This window comes from Gambusia affinis, linkage group LG06 (assembly GCF_019740435.1).
Source record: "Gambusia affinis linkage group LG06, SWU_Gaff_1.0, whole genome shotgun sequence".
In the NCBI taxonomy this organism is placed as follows: Eukaryota; Metazoa; Chordata; class Actinopteri; order Cyprinodontiformes; family Poeciliidae; genus Gambusia; species Gambusia affinis.
Window position 1 is genome coordinate 3,141,761 of NC_057873.1, and position 17,398 is coordinate 3,159,158.

Consider the following 17,398-nt stretch of genomic DNA (forward strand, 5'->3'; position numbering starts at 1 on the left):
CACTGCCAGGTGGAGGTTTGAGCGGCGCTCTGTTTGTAAAAAAACCTTCTGATGTTCTTTTTTTCCTGCATTGGGCCTCGTTGTAGCGAAACTCCGTCAAGTGTTTTTTTTTTTTTTAAATTCCATATTAGATTTGTTGTGTTGATGCATTTTGACGTGCGTCACCCCGGAGGTAAACGTCCCCATTTACTGGAGCGTTATACTTCCACACGACATCGCTTAGGACTTGCTGCTGAGCGCTGGAGACGTGTGAAGAAAAGAGGAGATCAGCTGCACACGCCGGCTGAGAAGTGAGATAAAAGTGATCGGTTTTGCTGATTGGCCACAAGAGACGGTGGCCAATCAATAATCACTGATTACTTTTCACTGAAATCGGCTGATCATGATCAGTGGCCGATGGATTGGCACACCTCTACTTTAGACTCTTATGTGAGCATTTCTCCCTGATTATCCAAACTGAGATCAATATGGCCGCTGTCCTCTACAAGTAAGATACTGACTGCTCATTGGTACTTAACAGAACTCAGTTTCCATCAGCAGTGTGTGTTTGGTTGTTCTGAATGTTGTGATGATTATTCTGTGTTTTTTGCTCCTCAGTCCAGCCACCTGGTGGACAGTCGAGGCCTGAGCTGCAGCACACAGAGCCTGAACAGATGGGGATCGCTCGGTGGGACCAGCTAGCACGAAAATAACACAAATCATTTAAATACAAGGAAAACTGATGGATTGTTTTAAAACTGGACTCAAAAATGCTGCTGTGAATCAGCATCAAGAGGATTCCCCACCATGAGTCTCCAAAAGATGGTCGGTGAAAACTGGGGGTCAAAGGTCGAATTTGGCTGTAGGACAGTTCTGCAACATTTTCTTTTCTTGCTCCTGTTTTCTGAATTATAAGAGTCAAGTTTAACAATTTTAGACGCTAAATCTTTAAAACAAAACAAAATAATCTATTTATTCTTTTTAACAACAAAGAAAAAATCTAGAAATCTCAAATAGTTTCATTAGAAACGTTCATCATGAAGAAAAAAAATTTAAAAATTCTGTGTTGTTATTAACTTTAACATATCAATTATCAAGTTACAGTATTATTTATTTTTGATTTGGGACCAAAGTTGCAACATTTGTTCCATTTCTGGGGCTGCACAGTGGCGCAGTTGGTAGAGCTGTTGCCTTGCAGCAAGAAGGTCCTGGGTTCGATTCCCGGCCCGGGGTCTTTCTGCATGGAGTTTGCATGTTCTCCCTGTGCATGGTGGGTTCTCTCCGGGTTCTCCGGCTTCCTCCCACAGTCCAAAAACATGATTGTCAGGTTAATTGGGCTCTCTAAATTCTCCCTAGGTGTGAGTGTGTGTGTGAATGGTTGTGTGTCTCTGTGCTGCCCTGCGACAGACTGGCAACCTGTCCAGGGTGACCCGCCTCTCACCCGGAACGCAGCTGGAGAGGAACCAGCAACCCTCCTGACACAATTAGGGACAAAGGGTGAACAGAAAATGGATGGATGGAGAATTTAAACCATGACATGAAGATTTTTTGGTTTGTTTTCTGTTTACTTATGATGTTATGTTTAAAAATCAGCTTCAAAAGCAAATGTTTTTAATTATGTTGTTGCTTTTCTTCTGCAGAGCATCAATGCCCCTCCCCCACCTAATGCTGCAAGTCAGCTGACTGTATTGAAGTTTTCCAGGTTGACTGATTGGAAATATTTCCACTAAAACGAGAAAGATGTCTTTTCTTTTTTAATTTAGCTTTAGTGCTAAGCTAAAAATTAGCTTAACTAATAGATTAGTGGAATTGACTGATAATTATGACAGAAAGAATAAAAATGTAACTCAGAAGTTCTAGTTTAATTTATTTGGGGATTTTGAAGAGTCAGTGACTTTTTGCTTAGTGACGGATATTTCATCATTCAGTACGTTGAGTCAGCCAAAGCAGATGGAAACTGTGATACTATCACAAGATGATAAACATGCAAAAACAGGTTATGACTAAAATTATGAAGGTAAAACATTAAATTAATCCAACACAGTAATTAGTAATGCCAGAAAACCTGCTGGCTTATTAAAAATGCACCACAGAAACCAGAACCGACTATCAAACAGGAAACTTTGACCCAACCGGGCTCACAGTTTGGGTCAGAACCTCAGAGGTTCAGCTAATATTTTAGATTTTCATGTCTCTTCATTCATTGTTTTATGATATAAATGCATTTTGCTGCAGCAGCACAAAGGGGCTGGTAGTGTTTTATATTCTAAATAAAATATGTTTTGAGTTAAATGGGCCTAAAATATCTCAGCTCTTTGAAATAAACAAGTTTTTCCGCTGAAGATCTAAAGTTTAGATTTACCCTGAAAAACCTGGTTATGTTGCAACAAAACTGATAAAGTTGCTGAAGCTTCAATCCAGATTAGCATCACTCAGCTTGCTCACGGCAGCACACAGAGGCTGAACATCCAGATTAATGTTTAGATTTCTCTCTCTGCCTCTATGAAGCCTTTCTGCTCTGATGATCAAAGACTAAAACTGAAATGAAATGACAGAAAAATGTTTTATGAAAAAAATCTATTTAAATGTTTCATATTTATAATCTGAAGATGTTCCATCAATCCTCCTGGAGGACAAACTGACCACTTCTCCTTCCTCTGCTTCTTTCTCCTACTGCTCTCCATCCTTGAATGTCTGCAGTTTTTGCTGACATGAAGTTGATGTTCTCTCTCTGTTTCTTCTCTTCATAGCAGCTACACCTGGGCTCATTTCTGTTTAGCTGTGATCCCTTCCTGGAGGGAAGCTGAGCTACTGCTGCCAACAACATCAGGTTCCCCTTCAGTGGATCACACACCTGGATCCACTCCGGCCACATGCAGAACAAAGACTGAACTAAACACAGGAACAACAGACACTGGTGAAACCTGTGAATCCCAGTAGGCCCAGTATGAACCCATCTACATTATCGGATCATAGGAAGGAGGCGTTGTCTCTGAAAGCAGCCAAAGATCTGAACTGTGACGTTCAGGAAGTGGCAGATAAAAAAGCTTAAAGTAGGAAGTCTTCAGAGTCTGGAGCCTCATCCTGATCACATCAAGAGACGAAGCTTCACTCCACATCCAGAGGAAACATGGACCAAACAGCTCTGATGCTGCTTCTGTGTCTCTGCAGCTCAGGTAGGACTCCACTTTCAAACAAAAACACTAATATTCACCAGAGTTCAAATTAAAAATGATCGACTGATAAACATGTTAAATTTTACAAACATAAAACTGGAAACTGTTTCTAGTCTCAGATCATAGAGCTGCTACACAGTTAGTGATGTTTATATTGTCTACTTGCTGCTAAGGAGCCAATAAAATCAAGAATTGTTGGTTTTTGTGTTTTTATGATGTAAAACACTTTGAACTGCCTTGTTGCTGAAATGTGCTATAAAATAATCTGATTGATTGATTGATAAGGAGAAGCTGCAGAAACTCTGCAGCAGCGCTGAATCTGCACAGTAAACAGGTGGAGCCACATAAAATGGCTCCTTCTGCATGAATTCTCTCATCTTCCTCTTGGCTCCACAGGTTCTCTAGGAGGTTCTGGTCAGGCCCGTTTGCTGGCCAACCAAGCCCAGTAGCACCACGGTCATTGGACCAGCTTCTGGTACCGCTGGTTGTGTTGGTGAAAACGTTTGAGCTCGGCCTGACGTGGGAGTGTCTCAGGCAGGATGTCGAACTCGCCTGCTGCAGATTAGAATCAATCAACCAATCGATCAGTTTATTTGTAAAGCACATTTCAGCACCAAGGCGGTTCAAAGAGCTTTACGTCATAAAAACACAAAAAGTCCTAAAGACACCACACAGTAAACCAGTAAACAGTACATTTTGTCAAAGTGTCGTCGTTACACATCAAAATGTTGTTCAGTGTTTCATTTATTATGTTTCAACAGCAAATCTGACCAGCTGGGATTTTAATCCAGATTAAAGGAACTCAGTGTTTCAGTTGTTTTGCAGAGTTAATTGTTGAAACAGCTTTTCAATAATTTAGCTGATGAATGAAAGGTTGGAGATCGGCCTGTAATTCTGCAGTAATTATTTGTTTTTTATATCAGTGGTTTGAAAACTGCTGGGGGAAAACACCTGATGAGAGCGAAGAGTTTACTATTAGAATCAGATCAGATGAAATGACAGGCAGAACTTTCTTAAGAAAAGTTGTGGGTGTTATTATCTTTGGGCATCCATCCATCCATCCATCCATCCATCCATCCATCCATCCATCCATCCATCCATCTTCCGCTTACCCGGGGTCGGATCGCGGGGTAGCAGCTTCAGAAGGGAGCCCCAGACTTCCCTCTCCCCAGCCACGTCTTCCAGCTCCTCCAGAGGAATCCCAAGGCGTTCCCAGGCCAGCCGAGAGACATAGTCCCTCCAGCGTGTTCTGGGTCTTCCCCAGGGCCTCCTCCTAGTGGGACGTGCCCGGAACACCTCACCAGGGAGGCGTCCAGGAGGCATCCTGACCAGATGCCCGAGCCACCTCAACTGGCCCCTCGACGTGAAGGAGCAGTGGCTCTACTCTGAGTCCCTCCCGGATGACTGAGCTTCTCACCCTATCTCTAAGGGAGAGCCCAGCCACCCTACGGAGAAAACCCATTTTGGCCGCTTGTATCCGTGATCTCGTTCTTTCGGTCATGACCCAAAGCTCATGACCATAGATGAGGGTGGGAACGTAGATGGACCGGTAAATCGAGAGCTTCGCTTTTTGGCTCAGCTCTCTCTTCACCACGACGGACCGGTACAGCACCCGCTTGAAGGCAGACGCTGCACCAATCCGCCTGTCGATCTCCCGCTCCCTCCTTCCCCCATTCGTGAACAAGATCCCGAGATACTTGAACTCCTCCACTTGGGGCAGGACATCCCCCCCCTGACCCGGAGAAGGCACTCTACGCTTTTCCGGCTGAAGACCATGGCCTCGGATTTGGAGGCACTGATCGCCATCCCAGCCGCTTCACACTCGGCTGCGAACCGCTCCAGTGAGAGCTGCAGATCACGTCCCCATGAAGCCAAAAGGACCACATCATCCGCAAAAAGCAGAGCTGCAATCCTAAGGCCACCAAAACGGATCCCCTCAACACCCTGGCTGCACCTAGAAATTCTGTCCATAAAAGTAATGAACAGAATCAGTGACGAAGGGCAGCCCTGGCGGAGTCCAACTCTCACCGGAAACGAGCCCGACTTACTGCCGGCAATGGGGAGCAGACTCTGACACCGGTCATACCCCTGTACCCTCTTTGATACGGGCTCTTTGACAGCCCGTATCAAAGAGCCCGGTACCCCATACTCCCGGAGAACCCCCCACAGGGCTCTCCGAGGGACACGGTCGAACGGGTTCTCCAAGTCCACAAAATACATGTAGACTGGTTGGGCGAACTCCCAGAACCCTCCAGGACCCTAGTGAGGGTGTAGAGCTGGTCCAGTGTTCCACGACCAGAACCAGAACCACACTGCTCTTCCTGAATCCGAGGTTCGACAATCCGACGGACCCTCCTCTCCAGGACCCCTGAATAGACCTTGCCAGGGAGGCTTAAGAGTGTGACCCCCCCTGTAATTGGAGCACACCCTCCGTTCCCCCTTTTTGAAAAGGGGGACCACCACCCCAGTCTGCCAATCCAGGGGAACTGCCCCTGAAGTCCTCAACACCGGCCCACAACATCCCGAGTTGAGGTCAGCAGCACACCATCCCCACTATAGACAGTGTTGGTGCTGTACTGCTTCCCCCTCCTGAGACGCCGGATGGTGGACCAGAATCGCCTCGAAGCCGTACGGAAGTCTTTCTCCATGGCCTCTCCAAACTCCTCCCACGCCTGAGTTTTTGCCTCAGCAACCACCCGAGCAGCATTCCGCTTCGCCCGCCGGTATCCATCAGCTGCTTCCCAAGTCCCACAGGCCAAAAAGGCCCGATAGGAATCCTTCTTCAGCCTTACGGCTTCCCTCAACGAAGGTGTCCACCAAAGGGTTTGAGGGTTGCCGCCACAACAGGCACTGACAACCTTGCGGCCACAGCTCAGATGAGCCGCCTCGACAATGGAGGCACGGAACACGGTCCACTCAGACTCCATGTCCCTCACCTCCCCCTGGACGTGTTCGAAGTTCTGCCAGAGGTGGGAGTTAAAGCTCCGTCTCACAGGGGATTCTGCCAAATGTTCCCAGCAGACCCTCACAACAGGTTTGGGCCTGCCAGGTCTGACCGGCATCCTCCCCCACCAGCAGAGCCAACTCACCACCAGATAGTGGTCAGTGCACAGCTCCGCACCTCTCTTCACCTGAGTGTCCAGGACATATGGCCGCAGATCTGATGAAACGATGACAAAGTCGATCATCGAACTGCGGCCTAGCGTGTCCTGGTGCCAAGTGCTCATATGGACACCCTTATGTTTGAACATGGTGTTTGTTATGGACAATCCATGACGAGCAGAGAAGTTTAACAACAGAACACCACTCGAGTTCAGAACGGGGGGGCCGTTCCTCTCAACCACGCCCCTCCAGGCCTCACTGTCATTGCCCACTTGAGCGTTGAAGTCCCCCAGCAGAACAAGGGAGTCCCCAGGAGGAGCACTCTCCAGTACCCCCTCTAGGGACTCCAAAAAGGGTGGGTAATCTGAACTGTCGTTCGGCCCGTAAGCACAAACGACAGTCAGGACCCGTCCCTCCACCTGTAGGTGGAGGGAGGCTACTCTCTCGTTCACCGGGGTAAACCCAAACGTACAGGCGCCGAGATGGGGAGCAACAAGTATGCCCACTCCTGCCCGACGCCTCTCACCTTGGGCAACTCCAGAGTGGAAGTATGTCCAGCCCCTCTCAAGGAGACTGGTTCCAGAACCAGAGCCATGCGTCGAGGCAAGACCAACTATTTCTAGCCGGAACCTCTCAGCCTCACACACTAGCTCCGGCTCATTCCCCACCAGAGAGGTGACATTCCACATCCCAAGAGCTTCCGCAACCGAGGATCGGACCGCCAGGTTCCCCTCCCTTGGCCGGCACCCATCACACATTGCACCTGACCCCGTTGGCCCCTCTTACGGGTGGTGGGCTCAAGGGAGGGGGGAACCATGTTTCCTCTTCGGGCTGTGCCCGGCCGGGCTCCATGGGTAAAAGCCCGGCCACCAGACACTCGTCGTCGTGCCCCCCCTCCAGGCCTGGCTCCAGAGTGGGGCCCCAGTGACCCGCGTCCAGGCGAGGGAACGCTGAGTCCAAAGTTTGTATCCATCATCGGGGTCTTCAGGCTGCACTTTGTCTGACCCCTCACCTAGGACCTGTCTGCCTTGGGTGACCCTACCAGGGGCATGAAGCCCAAGACAGCAGAGCTCCCAGGATCACTGGGGCACTCAAACCCCTCCACCACCATAAGGTGGCAGCCCAAGGAAAAGATGGGCATAACATGGATATTAGATTCTGTGTGGCAGTGAATGTTGAACCTCTAATAGTTTTAATTTTCTCTGCAGCGTATTTGTCAAATTCATTGCAGGTCAGGTTGTTTGTCAGCCTGTCAACTGTGGCAAATAAACCTCAATCATTGTTCATGTTTCTGTTTATAATTTCTGCAAAGAATGTTTCATTTGCATGTTTTAGTGTAGAGTGATAGCTTCACAGTCTTTATTGTTATTTTTTTCTCCCCTCCAGCAGTCTTTTGTGGACTCTACTGTCCCTTATATGAAAGTAGGCTGAGAGGAAAGGGGGGAAGACATGTGGCAAATATTGCCGGGTCCGGGAATCGAACCCGTGACGGCCGTGGTTAGGACTCAAGGCCTCCAAACGTTTGTCGCGATATCCTCTACGCCACCACAGCAGAACCCTTCACAGTCTTTCTTAATAGATTTTATAATAAGCAAAGTTGATTTTTCCTCCTGTTAGAGGCAGAGCTATCATGGATGGTTCTGATCTAACCATCTTTATGATGGAATGGCCTAGTTAAATCCCAGGCTTTAATGTTATTTACGCTCTGTAGTAAAACCTGAAATATTTCTTATTATTCGCTTTTTCTACCCATTTATATTTTATGTCTTTACTGAAACCAACCAAAGTCAAATTTATTGTTTTTGTGTAAAAAGTTGTTAAATCCAGAAGATTCTGGTTCTGATTCTGAATCTGAATCCAGAGCAGCCAGAAGCAGAGCAGCTCATCAAACCTTGTAGATGAGCTGGTAGATAACTTCCATCATAAAATTTCAGATGTCATTGATTTCATTGCCTACATTAAAGTGAAGGTCGTGTCTGGTAGGAACAAACCTCCATGGAGAAATGTGTCAACAGTTAAATCTGCAAGACAATTTTGCTGTAGGGCCGAATGTAAATGGAGGAAAACTCAAGAGAAGATAAAATAAACATGATCAACAGGATCCTGTCAACACATCCTAAATCTGTCTTTGCTTTTTGTAACCCAACATGTAAATGTTGTTTCTTCCAGCGCTGTCTGATGAACTCAGACTGGTAGCAGGAATGAGTCGCTGTGTTGGCAGACTGGAGAAGAAGGATCTGGGAGACTGGAAACCAGAGAATGATTGGAACTGGAAGTGGAACTTTAAATCAGCAGCTGCAGCTTGCAGACAGCTCCACTGTGGATCTCTGGTGTCATTACGAAGAGATGGGGACGACCATGTAGAGATCGTCTGTTCAGGTGATTTTATATCCTGTCCATTGTCTTCCTGTTCTGCTTCAAACTCCACTTTAAAAAATTCTCACTTCCAGCTCAGTCTGGGCTTCTTCCCCTTCACCTGGATTCACTCTGGTAGATTTTCTACTGGACCAACCAGGAAACAGAAGAAGAAGTTTGAACCATGATTAATATTCTGTTATTTTAGAAACATAGTCTCTGTAGTTTTAGCAATTGCAGTGGAGGAAGTTCAGTCCATGGTGGCCACACTTCCACATATTGAATTAACATTAACAGTCGCCTCATTCAGCTCTTCTTGTTTATGGTGGACAAATTATTGTAAGGTAACATCTGCTGGTTGTATTGTCTTCATTCTAAATGCTAGTGAACTCTCACCAAATGAAGCTATTTGGGTTGCATGCACAAGGTTGGGAGATGTTTTCCTGCAGCTGCTTGAGAACCAGACCGTCTCTCCATCAGCCTTTCAGTGAAAAAGTTGAAGAAACTTTTCTTTCTGCATCTACAGACTCAGTCAGGCTGGTTCAAGGGACCAACCGGTGCTCAGGCAGACTGGAGGTGAAGACCAACCAGTCGTGGTCCTCAGTGTGTGAAAAAGACTTTGACCTGCAGGATGCAAAGGTGGCCTGCAGGGAGATTGGCTGTGGGCCTCCTTCAGTCCTCCAGGGGGCGCTCTATGGAGAAGCAGAGGCTCCAGTGGGGAGCAGAGAGTTCCTGTGTGAAGGCAGTGAGTCTGCTCTGCTGAACTGCAGCAGCAGGAAGAGTTCAGGTAGAAACAGCTGCTCACCTGGTCAAGCTGTTGGACTCACCTGTTCAGGTAGAGGAGGATCTGCAGACCTGCTGCTGTTCACTGCTTCACTTCCTTCATTAATGAACTCTCTGTCTCTGCTCAGAACAAGACAACTTCAGGTTGGTGGGAGAGGCCAGCCGATGTGCTGGGAGACTGGAGATTAAACATCAAGAAGAGTGGAGACCAGTGGATGCTTGGGATCTTTACGGGAAAATGAACTCAGCTGCTGTAGTTTGTGCTGAACTGGACTGTGGTTCTCTTGTTTCAGCAAGAAAGTCGGAGGCAACTTCAGAGAGACCAGTTTGGAAGATCAGTTCTGAATGTTTCAAGTCAGGATCTGCATTAAAGAACTGTTTACCTGATGATAAAAACAGTTATGAGAGCCTTGAGTTCATCTGCTCAGGTAACTCTGAACTCTCATTTATTTCTTTTAAAATGTTTCTTCCATCAGGTTCCAGATGTCTGCAGAGAAACCGTCACCTTTAACTAAGAACCTGAAACCTTTAGGAGAGGGAAACTAATGTAATTTAAATATCCAGATAAAGTTTTAAGTTTAGCCCACATAGATGAACAAAAACTCATCATTTTAATAACTTTTAATCTCTGCTGCTTTGAAGTCGATGCATCAAAATCCCAGGAGGAGTTCAAGGAAATCAGACATTTTCAAAACCTGAAAATTAACAGAAAATGACTTTTGATCCAAAATGGTGGATTTCCTGTTTTTAGTGAAAATAGCAGGAAAACCTTTTGTTTGTTATGGTTGTTGGCCTGGATGAACTAGGGGGCGCTGTTGAGTCATTTTGACAAATTTATTTTTAAATCCACAGAAATATTAACAATTTCACAGAGATTAAAGTTTGCTTTACATTTAGTGGATTTATTAACATGTTTATGTCCCAATAATATGATAAATTCAGCAGAAATAAAAATTAATGATAAAATTCCAGGTTCAGTCGGTTTCACTTCACCTTTGATGCTCTGAGATTTTCTAGTTTGGTTTTCTTGGCCTTTTATTTTTATCAAACTCAGAGATGTTTCCATGTGAATCTAGAAAAATAAAGTTCTGAAATATTTTAAACCTTTTTTCTTCCTGCATCCACAGACTCAGTCAGGCTGGTTCAAGGGACCAACCGGTGCTCAGGCAGACTGGAGGTGAAGACCAACCAGTCGTGGTCCTCAGTGTGTGAAAAAGACTTTGACCTGCAGGATGCAAAGGTGGTCTGCAGGGAGATTGGCTGTGGGCCTCCTTCAGTCCACCAGGGGGCGCTCTATGGAGAAGCAGAGGCTCCAGTGGGGAGCAGAGAGTTCCTGTGTGAAGGCAGTGAGTCTGTTCTGCTAAAGTGCAGCAGCAGGAAGAGTTCAGGTAGAAACAGCTGCTCACCTGGTCAAGCTGTTGGACTCACCTGTTCAGGTAGAGGAGGATCTGCAGACCTGCTGCTGTTCACTGCTTCACTTCCTTCATTAATGAACTCTCTGTCTCTGCTCAGATCAAGACAACATCAGGTTGGTGGGAGAGGCCAGCCGATGTGCTGGGAGACTGGAGATGAAACATCAAGAAGAGTGGAGACCAGTGGATGCTTGGGATCGTTACTGGAAAATGAACTCAGCTGCTGTAGTTTGTGCTGAACTGGACTGTGGTTCTGCTGTTTCAGCAAGAAAGTCGGAGGCAACTTCAGAGAGACCAGTTTGGAGGATCAGTTCTGAATGTTTCAAGTCAGGATCTGCATTAAAGAAATGTTTACCTGATGATAGAAACAGTTATGAGAGCCTTGAGTTCATCTGCTCAGGTAACTCTGAACTCTCATTTATTTCTTTTAAAATGTTTCTTCCATCAGGTTCCAGATGTCTGCAGAGAAACCGTCACCTTTAACTAAGAACCTGAAACCTTGAGGAGAAGGGAACTAATGTAATTTAAATATCCAGATAAAGTTTTCAGTTTAAACCACATAGATGAACAAAAACTCATCATTTTGATAACTTTTAATCTCTGCTGCTTTGAAGTCGATGCATCAAAATCCCAGGAGGAGTTCAAGGAAATCAGACATTTTCAAAACCTGAAAATTAGCAGAAAATGACTTTTGATCCAAAATGGTGGATTTCCTGTTTTTAGTGAAAATAGAAGAAAAACCTTTTGTTTGTTATGGTTGTTGGCCTGGATGAACTAGGGGGCGCTGTTGAGTCATTTTGCCAAATTTATTTTTAAATCCACAGAAATATTAACAATTTCACAGAGATTAAAGTTTGCTTTACATTTGGTGGATTTATTAACATGTTTATGTCCCAAAAATATGATAAATTCAGCAGAAATAAAAATTAATGATAAAATTCCAGGTACAGTCGGTTTCACTTCACCTTTGATGCTCTGAGATTTTCTAGTTTGGTTTTCTTGGCCTTTATTTTTATCAAACTCAGAGATGTTTTCATGTGAATCTAGAAAATTAAAGTTCTGAAATATTTTAAACCTTTTTTCTTTCTGCATCCACAGACTCAGTCAGGCTGGTTCAAGGGACCAACCGGTGCTCAGGCAGACTGGAGGTGAAGACCAACCAGTCGTGGTCCTCAGTGTGTGAAAAAGACTTTGACCTGCAGGATGCAAAGGTGGTCTGCAGGGAGATTGGCTGTGGGCCTCCTTCAGTCCACCAGGGGGCGCTCTATGGAGAAGCAGAGGCTCCAGTGGGGAGCAGAGAGTTCCTGTGTGAAGGCAGTGAGTCTGTTCTGCTAAAGTGCAGCAGCAGGAAGAGTTCAGGTAGAAACAGCTGCTCACCTGGTCAAGCTGTTGGACTCACCTGTTCAGGTAGAGGAGGATCTGCAGACCTGCTGCTGTTCACTGCTTCACTTCCTTCATTAATGAACTCTCTGTCTCTGATCAGATCAAGACAACTTCAGGTTGGTGGGAGAGGCCAGCCGATGTGCTGGGAGACTGGAGATGAAACATCAAGAAGAGTGGAGACCAGTGGCTGTTTGGGATCGTTACTGGAACATGAACTCAGCTGCTGCAGTTTGTGCTGCACTGGACTGTGGTTCTGCTGTTTCAGCAAGAAATTCAAAGGAAACTTCAGAAAGGCCAGTTTGGTGGATCTTTTCTGACTGTTTGCAGTCAGGATCTGCATTAAAGAACTGTGTACCTTATGATGATAACAATGATCAGAGCCATGAGCTCATCTGCTCAGGTAACTCTGAACTCTCATATTTATTTCTTTTAAAATGTTTCTTCCATCAGGTTCCAGATGTCTGCAGAGAAACCGTCACCTTTAACTAAGAACCTGAAACCTTGAGGAGAGAGAAACTAAAACTGGTTTAAATATTACTGACAGACTGTAGATCTATCATAAAGGTGCTAGTAATCATGTATAAACATGCTAGTAACCATAGCAACCAGTCTGTGATGAGCTCCTGTCTCTTTCTCATGCATGCCATCTTGTTTTCCACCTCAGATTAGATCCAGTTGTCTCTGTGTTTCCTCTGCGTTCCCAGGTCTGCTGGTTGAGCCGCACATCTTCCTCTCTTCCTCCACTGACGGGGTTTCCACAGGCAGAAAGCAGGGGTCTGAGCTCCTCATTGGATCAAGTTTCAGCATCATGTGCTCCATCAGACCTCAGTATGAAGGCGGCTCCTTCCAGCTCATCTTCAGCACCTCTAACTACACTCAGAACCACACCCTGCCAGCTGTTAATCACTCCGCCCTCTTCCTGTTCTCTGCTGCTGGCCACGCCCACCAAGGAACCTACCGCTGCGTTTACCACGTCTACGTTTTCTCCTATAACTTCTCCTCTATGAGCCAGCCTCTCAACCTCACTGTCTCAGGTAAACTCATGGAGTCCATCAGGAAAAGTTCTGCTTCAGGTGAACCAGCAGCTGTCTGCCTCATTCATGAGGTCAGAGAGGAGGATTGATGATATTAATGTTCATGATCAGATCTACAGGCAGCATGAAAACAAGGGTCTATATGATTATTTTCTAACTGGACTCATCTGATGAAAGCTGATCCTGAATCTGTTTCATTCAGTTTCAGCCTATCTCACTGCTTTGATCATCAGACTGGTTGTCGTCCTGCTGGGTTTGCTGGGATCAGTCCTGGTCCTCTACTTTAAGGTACTGCATGTATCATGCATGATGTGTTCAGTTGGGAAAGTTCTTGCATTGAAGCTGAACCATCCTCTGTTTCCAGGCCAGGAGAAACCAGAAGTCTGGACCAGAAAACAACCATCATGATGAAGGATCCAGAGCTGAAGGCAGCTTAGAGGAGGAGACTGCAGTCTGAAGGAACCAGGAGAAAATGATCTTCATTTCACATCCACAGGAAGGAGCAGAGAGATGTTTCAGACTCCTGGAAATCTATCCGTCTATGTATCTATGATAAAATGTCTCTGTGCTCCTGCAGCAGGAAGGAAGTTCAACATTCAGAAATTTGTATCTGGACTAAACCTACTTAAGTAAAACTTATATAAGAAGGGAACACAAAACATTCAACAAACAAAATATAACAGAAAACCCACTTCATCAAAATCTGATCTTCATCAACCTTACAAGGATAGAATATGGTAGAATATTTAGGGGTCAAAGGTCAGGTAGCCAATTCCATTCAGGCCCTGAACTCAGCTTGTGTCCTTGTCTTAGTTGGGTTATGAATTGTTATGTTACAAATGTAATATAGGTCATCCTGGCTTGTAATACTTTGTCTCACCTGTAGGTGGTGTACGTCTTCACTGCCTTGATAACCCATCCAATATATCCAGTTCCCACAAGTCTGAACCAGATGTGATCCATCTTAGTAGGGAAGTGCATGTACAATGCATAGTGGACCCAAGGCTTTGAGACCAACAAAAAGAAAACATGAAGACACTCTTAACCAATGTGTTAGACAGAGATACATGAACAAAATGGCTGCCGTCGAGATTGGCCCGTATGAGACGGAGAAGGAAAATTTATCAGACGATGTGGACAAGCTGCCTCCGATCTTCTACTACGATAAAGTTAACTATGTAGTCAACATGAAGAGTGTAAACGCCGTAAACAAGCTTCACTGCCTGAAATTCATGGACGCATATAATTAGTATTTCAACAGCTTTGTTAAGGAGATACGAACTCTCTGTGAGTACCAAACATGTAGCAACAAACAAAAAGAAAACATGCAGACACTCTTGACCAATGTTGTGAAAACTGGTGGACTGTAGAGTGGTGAGATCTTTCCAGGTATACGCAGAAAATGGATCATAAAGGCCTGAGAGGCATAAATAATCTTGCATTTTGATTTACTGTTGATTAAAAACATACATATTCTTGTATTTTAATTACTGATTGATTATAAGAAATATATTTTTGTGTTTTGATTTATTAATGATTATAAAATAAGAATTTTTGTACTTTGATTTACTGATGATTATACAAAGAGTTGATGTAATAAAGAGCAGATTAAGAAATGAATAACATGATGAATGAATGGTGAATAGAATTAACCTCAGATGATTATTATCAACGAAAGTTGATTATGTTGATTGATTTATGATAATCTACAGAATTGTAACTGAAGTAATGATACATTATGAAGGGAAGTGACATGTTTTTCACAGACTGTGTTGTAAGTGGAGCAGATGTCAAAGCTGAGTTGAGCGGGAAGGCAGTGGAGTTCCACAGAGACACTAAGATGTTTTCTTCATAACTAGATTGGGGAAGTAAGCCAGATGGTCAGTCTGCAGTAAGACGTTAAAGGCGTTGACTACTGTGAGTAAGCCAGACGTGTCTGGCTTACGTTGTTTCTGCATACTCTGACAATACGTTTATACGTATTGTCAGAGTATGCACACACCCATCTCCATGTAGCACACTTATTATACAGACACAGATAGGCTGCTTGTCCTCTGTGAAATTCAGAATTTTTGTGGTTTCCGCAGTCTAGAACTTCACAGGTGGTAAGTCTAACCGTAATCTGAGTGTTTTCAGAATAAGGAATAACCATGTATCTATATTTGGGGCCTTCTTCAGCTAAGTTAGTGACACAGGGGGTTATCAATTCATCTGGGGGCCTTGGGGCTTTTATTTGTATGGCATTAACACCAACAGGGTGGTCATCAGCTCTATTTTCATGAATTATTTCCTTCCATCTGACTTTGTTCAGTACGGACCCTAGTGCTGGGAGGAGACTCATAGCTAGTTCTGGGTGGGAAGATCCATACAATTCATTGAGAGCAGAACATATCAAAATACAAACGCTAGGATCTTTAATTCCAGGGAGCATGTAGTTAGGTTGTTTAAGACCTATAGCAGGGGTCTCCAAACTCGGTCCTCGAGGGCCGGCCTCCTGCATGTTTTAGTTCTCTCTTTGGTTTAACGCACCTGAATCAGATGATGGCTCGTTAGAAGGCCTAAGAAGAACATTAACATGCTGAAAAGGTTGTTGGTGCCACCAGGGAGAGAACTAAAACGTGCTTGATGCAATCGGCCCTCAAGGACCGAGTTTGGTGACCTGTCAACATGTCAACCATGACTTAACAACATTTATTTCCTTCTGCCGGTGTTAATTCAATGTAGTTAATCATCAGATGTTGACATGGGGCTTCAGTTTGTTGGTCTGCTCCTTTTCCTGTTAATTTTTGGGCTTTTGCTACGTTATTTTGTGCACATATGAGACAGTTATTACAGTATTCAGCTGCATATTTTGAAAAATTATGGGTGTACCAATTTCTGTCCATTTCTCTCAGCATTCCTCCCTTTGACACATGATCTATAGAATGTGTCATAACAGAAAATGGACGGAAAAAATGAACAGGTAGACACGGATTACCATTGGGACCAATCCAAATGTCTTGTGGTGTGCAGGTGGCCACACATCATTTCCATTTAGACATTTCATGTGGAGTAACAAGCTTCTGCATGTCCTGTAATGAGAGTGTGTTATCATCAGAGTCTGCAGAAAGGTTGGTGAGAGACAACTGCAGAGACGCTGTGCAGCCTTCACAGTGGAGTCAGGGACAGCATTTCCTGTTGAAACCACAAGTGTGAGCAGCACACTTCATCACTGCTATGCGAGCAGGGAGAGTGATGGCTTCTAAAAGGTCAGAAACAATGTTATGATGCAGGATAAGTTTTCCATCAGATTTCAGGAAATTCCAAGGGACTCCAGGGACTTCAGAAAAGACAGGTCTGTCCGCTCCAGCACAGATGAGTCAGATCTAACCACTGAACCGGAGAGCACAGAAACTGATCACCAATGGGGTCAGCTGGATCCGTGGTGACATATGTGATGCAATGCAGTGTCTGCTGTGTCATTACTGTAGAAATAGTATAGAAGTAAATATGTGCCATCAGAATCTGAATAAAAAAAAATTGAATCTGGAATTTGAATGTTGTATATTAGTGCTTACTTTTTCAGTATTAAAATAAATTCAGAAAGTATTTTTAACCTAAAAAAAATTTGGTGTCATTATTTGTGCATGAAAAAAAAATTCATTGTCATTTTTGTACATGGTTGCAATTTTCATTTATTAAAAAAATTCACATTCCTATTTCAAAGTGATAAAAATTTTCAATACACATATTTTTCACATTTTAATTTTTTTTTCGCCACCCATCAGTTCTCTTTAAAGATTACAGGCTTGACTCAAGTGGTATTTCTTTTTGAAATAAAACAGGGGAAGTTGGGTGTGGGACAGCGGAGAGAGGCTGGGAGTGCTAGGAGGTAGCGAGAAGTAATATGCCAGCACTCCATGGTGTAAGATTAACAACGGCCCAATCCATGTTTTAAATCAGGCTTTAAGATAATGTAACAAACTTCATGCGCAAAATAAAATATACTATAGAAATATGAAAGCATTAAACTCACCGTTGGGTTTGCGTTCGCCTCCATGGTCGCCAGCCTGCGTGATGCTGGTATTTCTTCAATATGACGGTTGTGTCACGTGATTAGGTGGATGTTGGACTCGGACATCCATTGCTAATGTCTGTGACCGGAAGTAACCTTGGCCATTTTTACAGCGAATTT

The 17,398-nt window shown here is 44.4% G+C and overlaps 1 protein-coding gene across 1 annotated transcript; it reads left to right on the top strand.

The window, feature by feature from the left end:
• Window positions 1-9,143: 9,143 nt before the first annotated feature.
• On the top strand, window positions 9,144-15,017 carry LOC122833030 (CD5 antigen-like; the record flags this gene model as incomplete). Its single annotated transcript, XM_044120326.1, has 7 exons — window positions 9,144-9,447; window positions 10,914-11,207; window positions 11,912-12,214; window positions 12,291-12,590; window positions 12,895-13,224; window positions 13,427-13,512; window positions 13,589-15,017. Coding segments are annotated over 7 exons (1,710 nt in total), but the record flags the coding sequence as incomplete, so codon positions are not given.
• Window positions 15,018-17,398: the final 2,381 nt, after the last annotated feature.